The 17296-nt window shown below is 38.0% G+C and overlaps 1 protein-coding gene across 3 annotated transcripts in view; it reads right to left on the reverse strand.

Moving 5' to 3' along the window:
* TBC1D4 (TBC1 domain family member 4) overlaps positions 1–17296 on the reverse strand; it is a 182297-nt gene that overhangs the window by 37051 nt on the left and 127950 nt on the right. Inside the window, exons 6-11 of one of the 3 annotated variants that reach the window (XM_054586433.1) lie at positions 16150–16241; positions 15761–15871; positions 13855–13974; positions 4342–4416; positions 2596–2822; positions 640–804 (exon numbers count right to left, since the gene is read on the reverse strand). In XM_054586433.1, the coding sequence (XP_054442408.1) occupies positions 640–804; positions 2596–2822; positions 4342–4416; positions 13855–13974; positions 15761–15871; positions 16150–16241 (790 nt within the window). The remainder of the gene's footprint in view (positions 1–639; positions 805–2595; positions 2823–4341; positions 4417–13854; positions 13975–15760; positions 15872–16149; positions 16242–17296) is intronic. The other 2 variants (XM_054586434.1, XM_054586435.1) reach the window with 2 other exon arrangements.

Below are 17296 nucleotides of genomic sequence, written 5' to 3' on the forward strand. Positions count from 1 at the left end.
GTGTAGCTATAAGAGCAAAGAACACAACTTTAGTGGCTATACATTTCAGTATTGGAGACCAAAATAATAACTCGAATGTCTACAAAACTCAAGAGATTTCTCATGCCATCTGAAGGCCGTTGCTATCAACATGACCCTGTATCCATCATGTGATATTCACTGAGATTCAGAGAAGTACATCCATGTCACTGAAAAAATCAAAGAAATGCCTAGGAAATATTCTATATACTTAAAAATAAAGATACATTATATCCATCACATTAGTATGGCTGTTTAAATCAGTGGCTTTGGGTTCCATAAGACATATCCAGAGAGGCTAAGAAAAACAAGCATTATCAGGAGAGGTTCGTTTAGTATGTGTTAGCACCAGGGCTTGTTCCAAACAAAACCAAAGCTTAGACTACGGAACAAAGAAACACGTAAACAGTATCTAAATAATAATTTTAAAAGTGAGATTATCATGTACTCAAGTTTCTTAATAAAATTAAGTGGAATGAAAACCAATACATTAGAAATAGATGAGAACAAGCACAACAGAAGGATGCATAAATGTCACTGCAATATTAGCCACTCTTTAGTAACATAACAGTATTATCACTGCGGAGGATTTTCTTTGCAAACAGAGGATACTGATCTCACCTGATTTCATTTTCATACTGTGGGGACAGTCTACCTGAATTCTGGTAAAAGCTTTTCAGGAAAGAGGGGGCAGTGAAGGAAGGGGCAGAGAAGGAAGTGTGCAGACTTGGAAGACTGGAGGAAGAATTACTCTCCTTGTGCATGCGCCGAGCAGGTGGAAGGATGCTGAGTACAGAAAACACAGCAAGTTTGTCTCAATGTATATTTTGGCAAAATCTTCATTCGCTATGAAAAAGTATATAAACAGGTTCTTGTTATTAATTTAATCTTTCCTTTTAAGGCTCAGGGCTGGATCTTAGATGGGGGCGGGGGGGAGCATGCAGTTCTCTCCACCTAAAAGTATGACCTAGTTTCACCCTTTCACAAATTGAATTCCTCCTCGTCCATGCAGGATGTGTTTGTCCCTAACAAATTCTTAACAAGTTTTAAGACAAAAAGTGTTTGTTTACATGCAAAAGATACTTCAAGGGGAAAAAAATAGGAAAGCACAAATAATTACTGGAAACAAGTTCCAAAAGGAAAAACATATTACCAGTAGTTCAAAGACTTAACTATTTTAAAGACATACACTCTTCTAAAAATTTAAGAACAAGATGTTTGGCTCTTGTAAGCCATTATATTACTTTTGGCCTAACGAACATTAATGTCCATATTCTTTCCTGCAGCTGGTAGAATTGTGCAGCCGTGGTTTTATCTGAATCCCTAAATCTCCAGCACAGCTCTTTGTATTTTTAGAAGACTCTTTTCTTAGCAAGTTTATACAATGATACAAATAACATCTTTTTTATTGATATAAATTATTTGAGCTTATACATTATAAAAAGTGGAAAGCATAAGGAAGAATAGAGACATCATTTATAGTTTAAAATAATCTTTTAAATTCTTAAAAATAATTTTTCCTGGGGGGGAGAAAAAGATTTACTGCCTTGATAAACATAAAGTGACTGTAAAAAAAAAAAATCTTGATTTACACATGAATACTTAATATTCTTCATAAAAGAATATCTGAAGATAATTAATTTGATTTACTCATTTTTATATATCCTAAATATCTTAATTTTTATCTCAAATCATTCAAAACAAAAGGAGAATAAAATTTTATCCTTAAAAGAAATGCTGGTAAATTTGATAGTAATATAAAAATTAATCTCCTTTTACTTAGAGTTCTGGTTTGTTTTCCTTTTCTCCAACTGAGATCCCTATCAGGCCATTTCCTGTATCAAACTCACAGGGAAAGAAGATAAATCAAATTTGTTCTAGGATATAAATTCTGATTTGTGTTACACAGTAAAAAGTATAAACATTCTACTATCCCACATTTACCTCCTTTATTATTTCTTATTAAATGCCAACAATTTTGTTATTTTTTAAATACCATGTAAGATAATGCCTAATGGCTACTTCCTATCAGTTATGTTGTGTGTATTCTTTATAGATACCAAATTATTCTAGGTAAAATTTTTAACAATTTTCTTATTTGGCTTTAATTTATTATGAAATAATATATAGCCAATTTTTGTCTTAAGTATTAGGGTAATTTAGGTGATTTTTTTTTAACCCTGGCATTTTATTGGAGGCTAACAGGAAGTTCTGCTATGTTATTTTTGAATTTGCTGACTTTGTTTCATTAAGCAGTCATCTAGAAGGCACTGGTGACATGTATTGTCAGCAGGTTTTTCAGGCAAAACCACATGTATAATATCTTGTTTTCTCTACTTTTCTGGAAAAAAAATATTTCCATCCAAAATGCTTTAACAAAGCTCTTTGGGTGTGGCTTAAATCTTGCCTTGTTTCCCTTAGTAACTAAGGTTTTTATAATTCAATTTATTTTTATGGTCTTTCCAAAAACTAAATGTTGGCTACAGCATGAAGGCACCACAAATCTGGACTCCACAGCGATCAAAACAGGCTGGAGAAGAACTTTATTTCACGTTCCAGAGAGAGGTTTGGACTCACCTGCACTGTTCGCTGGAGCTCTGCCTCAGAAAAGGGGAGCGAACCCCGGGAGCCCTCCCATCCTGTAAATTCAGCTTTCTCTTTGTGCTTGAAGGTGGGTGGCTGAACGTGTGTGCCCGTCTTCGAAACTGGGGGGAGTCGGAATCCTCTTCAGGGAAGGTCTGCCAAGCAGAGGACAGTGGGGAGGCTGGCGGTGTCCCTGGTGGGGAGTCTCCTGGAGAGTAGTCCTGAAAGGCAAGCAGAAGGGAGTGCTTTCCTTCCTACATGGACCACGGCAGACCCGCGGAAACACAGAGCTCAGAAGTGACAGGGTGCCTCTTCTTCCTCCTGAGTCATGACAAAACTGGTCTTTTTTTCTCTTTTACTCAATCCATGCTGAAGGCTAATCAGTATCAGCACAGCCCATTTCTTCTGATAAGCAGCAGTAAGACAGCACCCGTGAAGATAGGCAAGAAAGTGAAAGGGATAAGAAAAGGTATTCTCTTCCCTAACACTTTGTGGTAAAAAGGCTGTAGCTACTGCACGTTTCTCATTGTTGCCAGAAAGATGAAAAGAGATCAAGACCAAAAAAGGGTGGAGTCTGCATTTACGTATCTACTGATTTCCGTGACATATCGGTTGCATGTTTCCTGTACTGTCAAAAGAATATCACAACATGTAAGTGGCCAAGTCTGGTGGCAAAGCCTTCAGGAAAATAAAATAAAGGCTGTTAAGTATCTTCCTTCACGGTGGATGTTTCTATCCAACTACATGTTCCCTGATGTAACATTTTTTTTTTAAAAGACATGAAAAACAGGAAATAAATGAAAAGTGACTTAGGCTGGAATGCATCTCATATTGCATGCATAGGCATCATAAATCTTTCAATTTAGACAGATACGCTGTTTATACTTCATAGAACAAGAACCACTGTAGAAATGTTTAGCTTAATACCATGGGTTAGGACTAAAAAGACTCACAGCTGAACTAAGTCTTCAATTTTATCAATAGAAAGTTTAATAAAAATATTTTAATATTTTTCCATTAAAAAAAATAGATTGCATATGCCTCAGGTTACATGTTGCATGATACAGGAAACAGGAAACCAAACCTACTGAGAATTGTCTATGAGATTAAGAGCCTAATGTTGCAGTTAAAATGGTTAATAATTGGGGGTGGGAAGGATGGGGATATAACATGGGGAGAAAGCAAAGGATAAAAAGATCACTGTACAAGTGCAGTAATTACATGGCTTTGGAGCAACATTTTTCTATGACTTTGGAGCAACAGTTTTTCAAATACTGTCCTCCAAATTACATTAACCCCAAATAGTAAAGAGTATGATAGGACAGAGTTAGTCTGCAAGGGATATGTTCTGTCTCACCATGAGAAAGCTCCTGCTGAATAAAAAGCAACATGCTGCCCTGGCTGGTGTGACTCAGTTAGTTGGAGCATTGTCCCATAAACCTAAAGGTTGCAGGTTCAAATCCCAGTCAGAGCACATGCCCACGTTTTTGGGTCCACTGATCAATGTGTTTCTCCCCCTCTCTCTAAAATCAGTAAGCATGTCCTTGGATGAGGTTTAAAAAAAAATGTGCTCATATTCAGAATCTTCTTATTTAAAATAATAAAGCCTCAAATATCTATTTTCTAAAAAATCATAAAGGACTCAGAACAAAATAACTAAGCATGCAAATTACCATATCAGTGTTAGTTTGTGCCAAGTCCCAATTAGTGGTAAAAAAAGGGGGAGCTCTGCTTAGATACCTTCTCTGAAGCAAGACTGTTGGCCCGTTCAAAGCTATCCATGCTCCCAAGCCGACCTCTCATTCTGTTAGCTCCCTAAATGAAAAGAATAAAATTAAATCATTCATACGATCTGATTTTTTACTTCAAATTTACTATAAAGAGCAGTTCCTTCTTTATGTTAGCATTAAATTGATCCTTTTTGCAGTTCACTCAATTTTCTTGGCAGTATTAACAGTCATTCTGGCACAGTAAACAGAACTATTCACAATCTATTTCTATTATTTCTAAATCTGCCATTAGATAACTAGATACTCAGGCCAAGCTTTTTTGAAGTTACTTTGGTTACAAGGTTGAATATTATTCATCCATAGGATCAGAAGATCCCCTTAACATCACAGAGAGCCCATTACCTCTGCATGCCATGGAGATAAACATAAATATAGAAGGGACAGCACAACCAACCACAAGTGGCTTAATACATATAACCTCCCTGCAATCACGATTGCAGACACTAGTTCACAGTGCAGGGTTATCACAGACACGGGCTAAGAAGAGAGAAATGCATCCTAAAATGTACGGGTTTAAGTGTCATTCATTGTTCCATAATGCAAAACAATTTTAATAAAGCATTTCTCTCTAAAAAGACTAAACAGTCCACTTCAATGTTGGTGAACTGCATTTTATTTTGCCTTTTCACACAGTCCTTTGGTGTGGATTTCACAGAAGATCTAAGAAAGAAAAACCTAAGAGATCATTGGTAAACAGGGTGGGGCAAAAGCAGGCTTACAGTCGTGAGCCTGCAAAACACAGTTTATGCTTGTATTATTATTCATTATTGTATTATTTTCCATGTGAACAACTGTAAACCTACTTTTGCCCCAGCCTGTATTTCCCTCACATTGTATATGAAGAAACTGAAGCCAATTTTTGAAGGAAAGAAGGTGGACAGGCAGGCTGGGAACCACATCACACAGAAGAAGGTCTTAAGAGACAAAGTACACTGGGGAAGAGTTCCGTGTGACTCTACAGCACATGGAAAGGTTCTAAAGAGGATAACTGGAAATACAAGGCAGTGTGACAGTGACTCTGAAAAATAAAAAACGCAGTTTTTGTGTAGCAGTTTTAATGTTTGTAGTCATACGTTCTTGGGTTTAATTTTTTGAGGGAAGGGAGTTAAATTTCATTTTAATTTTTAATCAACACCTGCACAAAATTTCAAAAGCCAAATTATGCTACCAGGCTCAAAAGGAAAGGTGAAAGCCACCACCCGCCCCCTCTCTTACACACTGAATCCCATTCCCCAAAAGCAAACACTTGAAAGTTTGTTTTGACATCTAGGGCATTTAGCTTATATTACTACTCCTTCATCTCTCCACTTTAGGCACCATTTATTCACTTCCTACCTTGCAAGATGAGATGTTAGTATTCTTATTCCATGCCCCGCCCCTATGCACACTCTTTTGTTCTCTTCTCTCTATACAGTTATGTCACCAACTTCAGTTAGAACCAAAATTTGTGGTTAGATTATTATGATTTTGTAAATAGTGTTTGCACCTAAGATATATATTTGACTATTACTACAATTCATAACTTGTGTGATTTGTTTTTCATAGAGTTAACATCTACTTAGGCAGTCATTAATGTATTGCAAAAGACACCAGCAGATCTCAAAATGGTCAAATATCCCATAATCCCTCAATTACAATTTTTTTCTTTTTCTTTGAGTTACCCAATATGAAGACCTCCATCTTCCTGCCGCAGCCTGGGCTGGTTGCAATTTACGTTTCCTGAATAGATCTTCCCAGTATTTTCCTTCACTATTAACCTAGAAATATCCTTTAATGCTACCCTATGTTGGAATTTCCATTTCCTTGATCCCATGTCTTCCTCTTTTGCAGTTTAGTTCTGCATTTTGGTGGAGCACATAATCCAAATGCTTTGTGAGAGAGACTGGGAACTAATTTTTTTTTAATTTACCTGTAAATGTCATTATTCTATACCTAAATTTCATTAACAGCTTGGATGAATATATTGTTTTGGTTAGAAACTCTCCTTCAAGATGTTAGCATTGCCCAAGAGTCTCTGGCACAGAAGTCTAAGGCCACTGCAATTCTTGAGCCTTTGTATGACATGCTATTTCTCTCTGGAACAGATGTGAAGTTTACCCTTGGCATTCTGAAATTTCACAATTATGTGTCTTGCCATGGCTTTATTCAGTCATATTACTGTACCCATTCTGAACCCATTAAATCTGGAAACATGTCTATTAGCTTCGAGAAATTTCTAAAATTATTTCTTTGAAAATTTCTGCATTCATTTTCTCTTTCTGGAACTCCTACCATATGGCTTTTTAGATCTTCAGGCTAATCTTTTAACTTTTTAACCCTACTCTCTTATTTTCCATTTCTTTATTATTTTTGCTTTGTTTTCTTGAAGATTTCTTTTAACCCTAACCTCCTACTCCTCTACTGAGTTTTTCTTTTTATGTCTACTATCAGAAAGTTTGAAAGTTGAAAGTTCTTTCTTGTTCTCCGTTGACTGTTTTCTATTTGTGGCATCCTATCTTGTTTCATAGAAGCAATATTTATTCTCCTCTAGGTACATTAATTATAGTTTCACATCTTTGGTGGGTCTCTAAATAACAATTATGTAAACAATGAAATTAAGAGCTGCATGAATTATTACTGAATACTTATCATGTGCTAAGTACTCTGTTAAGCATTTTACAATGTATTATCTCATTTATTCCTCACAAAAATTTTATGAGGTAGGTGTAGTTTTTAGCTCAACTTTACAGATAAGAGACTGAAGCTCTGGTATGATTATGTTGCCAAGGTTTACACAGCTAGTTAAAGGACGGAGCAACAATTTGAACCGAGGAGGCACAACTTAAAAGTGAAGCTCTTAAGCTCTCACTCAACACTCCCTCCTAAAGACAGAGCTTTGTGAAAAACAGAATTACCAATAAAAGTAACTGGCCTTCATTGGTAAAGGGTAAGTTTTGCAAATGCCCAGACTCTGATCAAGGTTATTTCAATTCTTCAGTTCCATACTATAATATGACATACTTCTAATAATAAACTACATTTATGATTGATAAATTATTGGATTAACGTATGGGGCCAGGAGGTAAATATTTTAAAGAACAGGTTGCTTTCTGCTATTTTTTCAGCTGCTACTTACATGCCAACCTGCCTGGTTATCTTAAACAGGCTGTTTGGTCACAATAGTAAAAGTAGTCAGATGGATATCAAACCATTGGCATTACTACAATAGCAATTTAAGTGAGCTTCCTCACTAAGATCAGGAACAAGACAAGGATGTCCACTTTCACCATTTCTATTCAACATAGTATTGGAAGTCCTAGCCACAGCAATCAAACAAGAAAAGGAAATAAAAGGCATCCAAATTGGAAAGGAGGAAGTAAAACTGTCATTGTTTGCAGATGACATGATAGTGTACACAGAAAACCCTGTAGACTCCACTAAAAAACTACTCGACCTAATAAATGATTTGGCAAAACAGCAGGATACAAAGTCAATATTCAGAAATCAAAGGCATTTTTGTACATCAACAATGAAATATCAGAATCGGAAATCAGGAAAAAAATCCCACTTGATATAGCAACAAGAAAAATAAAGTACCTAGGAATAAACCTAACCAAGGAGGTAAAAGACCTGTACTCAGAAAACTACACAACACTCAAGAAAGAAATTAAGGAAGACACAAATAAATGGAAGCATATACTGTGTTAATGGATTGGAAGAATTAACATCATCAAAATGTCCGTACTACTCAAAGCAATTTACAGATTCAATGCAATCCCTATTAAAATACCAATGACATATTTCACAGATATAAAACATACATTTCAAAAATTTATATGGAACCATAAACAATCCCGAATAGCTGCAGCAATTTTGAGAAAGAAAAACAAAGTAGGAGGGATCACAATAACTGACTTCAAACTATATTCAAGCCCACTGTAATGAAAACAGTCTGGTACTGGCATAAGAACAGACAAATAAATCAATGGAACAGAATAGAGAGCCTAGAAGTAAACCCATTTCTCTGTGGTCAATTATTCGGCAATGGGGGCAGAAGCATAAAATGGAATAAAAATAGCTTCTTCAACAAATAGTGCTGGGAGATCTGGACAGCTACATGCCAAAAAAAAAAAAAAAAAAAAGAAAATTCAACCACGGACTTACACCATACACAAAAATAAACACAAGATGGATAAAAGACAAACACAAGTCACGAAACCATTAAAGTCCTAGAGGAGAATACAGGCAGGAAATTCTCAGATATTCCACACAGCAATACTTTCACCAATTTGCCCCCTAGAACAAGGGACATAAAGGAAAGAATAAACAAATGCGACTTAATCAAAAATAAGAAGCTTCTGCATGGCTAAAGAAAACATCAGCAAAATGAAAAGGGAGCCAACTGTATGGGAAAATATATTTGTCAATGATACCTCGGGCAATGGTTTGATCTCCAAAATATATAAAGAACTCACATGACTCCACTCCAGGAAGACAAACAATCCAATTAAAAAATGAGCAAAGGACCTGAACAGACATTTCTCCAAGAAGGACATACAGAGGGCCCATAAGCATATGAAAGAACGCTCAGCATCACTAGCCATCAGAGAGATGCAAATTAAAACCACAATGAGATGCCACCTCACACTTGTCAGAATGACCATCATAAACAAATCAACAAACAACAAGTGCTGGCAGGGTTTGTGAAGGAAAAGGAACCCCAGTGCACTGTTGGTGGGAATGCACGCCGGTGCAGCCACTGTGGAAAGCAGTGTGGAATTTCCTCAAAAAACTAAAAATGGAACTGCCTTTTTGACCCAGCATTTCTGCTGCTGGGATTATACCCTAAGAATCCTGAAACACCACCTCAAAAGAACCTATTGAGGTGCCTCAATGTTCATAGCAGCACAATTTACAATAGCCAAGTGTTGGAAACAACCTAAGTGCCCATGAGTAAATGAGTGGATCAAAAAACTATGGTACATTTTCACAACAGAATACTATACAGCAGAAAGAAAGAAAGAGCTACTACTCTTCATGACAGCATGGATGGAACTGGAGAGCATTATGCTAAGTGAAATAAGCCAGGCGGTGAAAGATAAATACCATATGATCTCACCTGTAAGTGGAACCTAATCAACAAAACAAAAAAGCAAGAAAAATATAACCAGCAACATTGAAAGAAAAAACAAACTGACAGTAACCAGAGGAAGGGAGGGAGGGGGATAATGAGGGAAAAGATGGGGAAGGGTCATCAAGGAACATGCATAAAGGACCCATGGACAAAGCCAAAGTGGGGAAGGATTGGGGGTGGGAGGTGGGGGTGGGTGGGGCAGGGGAAAGTGGTCCGGGGTAAATGGAGACCACTGTACTTGAATAACTATAAAAAATTAATTAAAAATTTTTTTTAAAAAGATAAAACTTAAATGACACATTTTACTCACAGTGGAATTTATCCACATGTTGCATGTGTGTGTATACACAAGGAAACCAAACTTACTTTAATTAATTAATTATTCACACATTTTCGAAGACAATGGGTATCACTCTGAAGAAAGCATGAAATGACTGTTTTCTAATGGCTCACACTTTATTTTATGGGGTTTTTTTTGTAAATGTGTATATTAATAAATTTACCCATAAATATTTCTCTTTTGGTAAACTTCGACTTAAGAAAAAGTAACAAACCAGAATACGAGGCTGTCTTTTCACCTCTGCACAGATAATTTCTTCAGTTTTACTGTATTACGATTTGGTAATGCATGAGTCAAGCCTTTTCCCTTGGACCCACTTTTTAATTGTTAGTGAGCTGAGCTATTAAGCTATTTAAAACTGTATCCTATTTCATCAACAACTATAGTCAGGTAAATAAAATATTTTTGTATTTAAAATGACAACAATTATGAGCCAAATATATGGCTAACGTGTCAATGCTCTACTTTCTATACAAAGAGGAAAAAAAAACAGATAAGTTTTAGAAGCATGCCAAACCCCTTCTGTAGGCAACCTTTAATACAACATGGGTAGCTGCCAACCTTCCCAGCAAGTCCATTCTGCTGCACATGGTGCAAGCAAGACCTTGTTAGTTCACATAATTTATGACACTTGGCAGCATTTGTGACACAAAAGCTACAGCAGTCACCTTGACCAAAATAGGCTGGCTGTGCTCTTGCTTAAAGTGTCATTACCGTCATTCATGGCTATGTGCATGGCACTTCAAAGTCAGCGGCGCAGGTATTTTGCAGAATGCCAAGGTACTGAGTGGGGATAAAGAGAGTATCTCTAACTACTCTTTGGTCATTTGGTAAATGACGAAGTGTCAGAGCTCTCACCATTTGTACCACCTCCTATCTATAGTGTGATATTTTCCTAACAAATTGACATTTCATCCTCACAGCAATGTGAGGTAAGCAGGTATTAGTATGTCTGCTTCACAAGTGGGGAAACTGTGGCTTAGAGAAAGCAAATAATTTGTCCAAAATCATAAATATAAAATCTGCTAGGGCCAGGTCTTGAATTCAGGGTCCATGATCGTCTATTTAAATGGATTCTCACTAAAACACCATGAGAGAAGGGGACAGAGAGGAAGGAGAGAAGGAGGGAGGCGAGGTGGGAGGGAGGGGAAAGAACATATCTAATTTATAATTTTGAAGAAAATAAGGTAGTAAAATTTTATGAAAAGTTGCATTAACACACTTCTGAGTAACGTCCTAGATACTCTTCCTCGATTCTGTTTCTGCTGACAAAACGACAGCACTGACAGGCAGCCGCGCCTGCCGCGCCCTGTTGTTCGGATCCAAGGAGTCTCGGTCAGTAAGGAGATACCTATTAAAGTACCGGAGTTCTAGCATAGAATAAAATTAAAAAATAAATAAGAGCGCCATATATCAGAAGTTACTATGTCCTAATGCTCTACTGTACTTTCTGGACCTGGACACTTTTGAAGATAACGGGCTATGTTGTGGGCTGTAAAAAATAACTAGGATTGGTTGATAGCTTCTCATGATCAGGTCCAGGGACTGCCCTTGGGCAGGAATGCCACAGACGTGGGGCCGGATTCTCCGTATCAAGTGTCCCATTGCTGATGGTGTTCAATCTGACTATTCAGTTAAGATGGTGTCTGCCAGTCCTCTCCATTGTAAAGTTACTGTAATTAATAAGCATTAATTAAATCTAGTCAATAGCCTGTTCCTGATCAAACTCTCAATGTATTCATTTATTTTTCATGTCAGAATAGACTCAGGTTTCCTATTGTGTACAACAGATTATAATCTGTTGCTATCATTTATTTTGATGCTCATATTGTCTCACATGTCACGAAGTGGGAGCCCTTCATGGTTTTTATGTCTTTATGACATATCAGCATCTTTCTTTGAGTGCTTCTTTACTATCTAGAGTGCCATGATGCTCTGGTCTTATTTTTTACTTTCCCTAAAGTCCTGGAATTCGTCATTTCTCCCAGGATCCAGGTACCCTCTTGTAGAATGATATATAGAAACCCAAATCCGGGTGCTAGTTGTCTCCCAGCAAGGCTTAATGTATTATCTGATATTTGCAGAAAAGCTGGCCCCAGCGCCTATCAGTGGATAGAGCCAGAAACCATATGTACAAATTTACACCAACACAAACTCACATACATATACACACGCTAATACATAAATTGTATATGAGGTCTGTCCAGAAAGTATCCTGCCATGTCATATGTAAAATACAGACATTTATTGAAGGAGATACAAGACACAAGAAACACTGGACACAGGACAATGACACCTCAGTCCCCTTTCAAGTAGGCACCTTGGGACCTCACACTGTTCTCCCAGTTGCCATCAGCTGCCCCATCATATATTCCTAAATCTCATGGACAGTCTGAGATATCTTCCCTTTCAAAGGTGATTGTTAGTTTTGGGCAAAGCCAGAAGTCGCAGAGCACCAAAGCTGGGCAGTAGAGGGGTTGAGCCACATGGGTGATTGATATTTTGCCAAAAATCTCTGCAAGAGACATGATGCATGAGCACAGGTGTTGTCGTGATGAAGCTGCCAATCACCAAACGCCCATAGCTGCAGCCTTCTGAATCATCTGAATAGTTTCCTCAGAGGCATGTTCAAGCTTAACCCAAAATTTGATGCAGATTCATTGCTTTACTTGCTCAGTCATCTTGAATGCAATGGCCACCCAGTACACACGCTCACTCAGTGGCGCCTACCTCCTCCACTGACTAATACCGTGAAGACGTCACAGTTCGCGCATGTACGTTCCAGTCCACTCTCCTTGGCTGCCGGATTATATGGATGCCACGTAAACCGTTCTCATTAAATTAAAAATGGCTGGACTTTTCCTGGATAGAACCCTGTATGTATAATACATGAAATTCTATTCCTCAAAAATATAGACAGATAAATAACCAAGATTCTACACTGTTACTTCTGTGTTGACTCCAACAACAAAGAATTCACTATAATGTCCTCTCTTTGCATATTTGTAATTTCTTTCTCCTAACATCCCACTATCCTTAATACATTTATATATTTGATCAGTCTCCTGTGCATAACCAGTGTCCACAACTGCCCACACACAGGCACCCTCCTCATCCTACAGTTTCCGACACCCAAGCCAGGGCTGCCAGCCCAGACATGGACACCATCCTCACCCACACAGCCTCTGCCTCCTGGTGTCGGACACCTTGCGTGCTTCCTCCCCTCTGCTCTGGCTCGGACACCCTGCACGGTGCCATCCATCTGCAGGGAAAGCCTCCTCACCAACTCGGGCTACAACTTCCTGAATGAGGGTGCCTTCTTAACCGAACACGCTCCGCACCGCACTCTGGTTTCCTTGGGCCACCACCCACCACCACCAGATGTGTGTGCGTGCGCATGCACACACACATACACCACAGCACCCAAAATGGCTCTGTCTCCCTGCTTTGGGCCACTGTGGTTCCCCTGCCCTCCAGCCCCAGGACACCCACATTGCTTGATCTCATCTAACATCATTAGGACTAAGCTGTACAGGAAGAACAACATGAAGGGGAAGAGGAATCACTTTGCTTATATTTGAATAGAACATTTTCTCTTCCCAAATTTACTAAAAGGAATACATAAATTTCTGTTAACTTACACTCACTGTTTCCAGCATTTCCTATCAGCTCCTTAAATGAGCAATGAAGGATTTCTTTATAACTTTATGTGGCAAATGATTAAAAAAGTTCCTATGGTATTGAGCAACAATATTCAATTTTCCCTTTTCTATACATATATCTCTACTAGTAAGTCTCTATTACTCAAATTCAGATATTGTAAGCACCAGAATAAATCTATATCTGAGAATGAAACTTAATTTTAGAGGTTATTTTAAATAAGTGTAACTAAATTAAATCATCTTAGTAGTTTTTTTTAAAAGAACTCTTCTGTGAGCCAGTTTAGAATAAAGCAAAGCAGTTAAAAAATACAGACATTAATGCCCAAAAGAGTCTCAGTGTCTCCTTACCCTTGAGAAGATATTTTCCAGGGAGCTAGTTAAGGATCTCTTAGCTTTATTTTTCAGAATGTCAAGCTTGAACCTTCCACTGCTTGTTGCATTTTCCGGGATTGCACTATTTGATATAGTCTATAGGAAAAAAACAGATAAATTTTAGTTTAGGACAACTCAAGTATCGACTCCCAGGGCCTGCATGGAATATGGTCACTTTTGGTCACAAAATTACTGTACAACTTTGTGCTCAATGTCCTTTTCTTAAAACATACCTCCTCAACTTCTGATTAGCAAACTTTATCTCTCTTTAAACTCTAGGCTCCCCGTGCCCCCCCAAAAATCTTCCTCTTGAATCTTTAATTCTTCCCTCTACACTTACTTTCTACTCCAGCTCCAAAGCAAAGACATAGCTACTTTTGTGCTCACTGCACATACTTTTAAAAAGCTACTTTGTTGCCTCTATTATATGTGTTCCTTTATCTGTCTGCAATCCCCTTTGGAATATTTGATCCCTTCTCTGGAGGGAACATCATTCATTCATATTTTTGTTCACCATTATCACACAGCATGGCTCATAGAAGCTTCTCTAGAAAAGCTTGTCCAATTAATAAGGAATCACTAATACAGTGACATGTGATTTGTCCTTAATAAAGCTAAATCAAGACATAATTTGCATTAGTATTAAGAGGTAGGTAATTAGGTAATCATCTCTCTACATGCTATTGCTGGTGCTCTTACTTTATTGGTATGCAGCTGGAAACACATTCTAAACCACGTGCACAAAAATAGCATCGCTTAGTTTGTAGCTATAATAATAGCTGTTTCCATGATCCTACAAGTTCTTTGGGTTTTTCTATTTACCATTCAAGGCTGTGTAAGCTTTTTTTTTTAATTCATCGCCTGAGGATACACTTACTGCTTTTAGGTAGAGAGGGGGAGAGAGAGAGAGAGAAACATCGATCGGCCGCCTCCCATACACATCCAGTGGGATCAAACCCCCAACCTTTTGGTGCATGGGAGGACACTCCAACCAACTGAGCCACCTGGCCAGGGCTGTCTAAGCTTTTAATGAAATACGATGTTTGAGCGGGTTCAGAGGATGGCCCGCCAAGATGTGCTACTTTGGCGTGCGGATTATTTTAAGCTGAATACACCCAAGATCCTATGGGCTCACAAGAAACTTTTCCATCTCCCCTAAAGAATTTAAATGAGGGGCCTTGCCCATAATATGAGTTATCGCCAGAAATAACTTATGAACTATCTATAGGGTGGGGGAAATTTCTAATTACTGAAAACCTGCTCTTCCTATCATCATCTTCTCGTCCTACAGAGCCCTTCCTCCCCTCAGAAGCCCAAGGCACCTCACCTCACCCTCTACCTCAGGATGCCACACAGATGCCATTTTCCCTTTCTGTCAGTGACCCTGTCTTATATGCGGGGCTTCTGACTCTCTCAAGTATGTGGGGTTCCCATACACACGTATATAATTTAATTCAGTCATTATCCCTTACTAGTCTGTCTCAGATTAGTAGACCAGCCAAATTATTAGAAGAGCCAAAAAAATCCTAGAAGGGTAGAGAAAAGTTTCTTCTTCTCCCACATGTTCATATACATTTGAAATAAAATAATGGGTGAATGTAACTAAAAATTCACACTCATTCTAAACCATCAACATGTTATTCATGTTTTTATGCAAAAGACCCAATTTTACATTTTTAAAACCACAATTATTTTATCTCAATATGCCAATTCCTGTTAAAATTTCCTATAAAACTCCTTAAGTGCTAAAAAGTAAATCTGATAAGACTGTAGCCCTAAAGATGAGACAACAAAGGAAAGAAATTCCTTTCTGATTTTCTGTGATAATTTGACTAAATATAGAAGTGAAACAAAAGTAGCCACAGAAAAAACCTCTGCGCACCGATGGGCCTTCCCCAATGTGGTCGTGGGTCTTCTGCTTGGCCTCGCAAAGCTGCCTCAAGTGTAAAATCACAAGTTCGTTTTCCTCCTGGTCATTGACTGGCTTCATTTTCTGTTGAAAAGACAAACCAAGAGCACACTACGGCAACACAACTTCTCTAGTTTTATTTTATTCCCACTTGGTTTTATCTGTCTGGCAGGCAAACGTAAATAAAGTTCAGCATTTAACTGCTCTTAGAAGTGAAAGTAACGAAGGCATTCTAGGTACTAATAGTACAATAGGACACATATCTTTCACTGCAGATACAGAAATGAAAAAGGGAACTTAGACAAACAGGATCTAACTCTCATTTCTTACATCTTGATTGTGAGACTCATGAGCCATGTTACCTGGACGCGTTCAAAGATGTCAGCTTGCTCGTTATCTGTCAGTGATGAGAGATGCCTCTGAATGACCAGTTTGGCTCTTGGGGGGTAGAGACCTAAGGGAAATGATGGGGATCCATATTAAACAGAGCGTAGCTGCAGAAATCAGAATGTAAATCACATACTGCAGCTTATCCCTTCGCCAGCAGGCTCTGGAGTTAAACCTGCTCAAGGGGCTGTGGGTCCCGGCTCGCAACAAACCTTGAGCACTGCAAGGAAATTATTAGCACCTGATGGAAAGCCCCCTCAGCCAAATCGCTGGCCCCTGTCCTGCCATCAGATTTATTGACAAAATGATCCTGCAATCAGGTTTATTGATAAAGCATTTCTAAGTGATGCCGCATCAACCGCTTAACCAGACACCATGACTGTAGTTAACAATCTAACTCGCCACCACAGGGACATTTGGAGAATTAACATTATCCTGGTTCCCGACATGGAAATAAAAGCCAAACACTAGCCTTGACTGAAATCGCTAAGAATATAACATGACCTTTAAAAAAGAATAAATAATAATGTTAAAAGGCAGAGCTACGATTTAAACAGGCATCCCTTCCCCCTCACGCAGGTCTTGTTCTGTGGTGATAAAACTTCAAGGACCTCATTAAAATTTAGTGACATTTTTAATGTTACTATTTTACCAAGAAATTGTTTACTCCTTTATACCGTGTTACTTATATATGATACTGTTATAATTTATATTAAATCCTTGAGCAAAATTTTTTTCCATGGAAACATTTTTTTGTTTTTATAACTTTTAAAAAGAGAAAATGTAATTCATATTTAAAATGATTCAAATGACCATCTATTTTTTAAAAAGAACACATCTTTACATAGGTAGGTGCCACTTATAATACTGCTACTAGATTTTGATTAGAAAGAGGAGATCTAGCTATATATATTTAGTGAATCGTATAGGTAACCTGGCACTTGAAAATCACTGAGAGAATCACATCAAAATACACATTGTTTTAAAGGAACTAGAATTCATTTATGGTTGTCAGGATGTGCACAGTGCTGCCACTGAAGCTGTTTTAAACCACTTGTACGGTGCATACTGGCAATCAGAAAGAACGCTTTTTTGTGTGCAGTGTGCAACACAAGTCTGAGG

Source organism: Pteronotus mesoamericanus, unplaced genomic scaffold (assembly GCF_021234165.1).
Source record: "Pteronotus mesoamericanus isolate MK-2021 breed Mesoamerican mustached bat unplaced genomic scaffold, CSHL_Meso_final contig_94, whole genome shotgun sequence".
Classification (NCBI taxonomy): domain Eukaryota; kingdom Metazoa; phylum Chordata; class Mammalia; order Chiroptera; family Mormoopidae; genus Pteronotus; species Pteronotus mesoamericanus.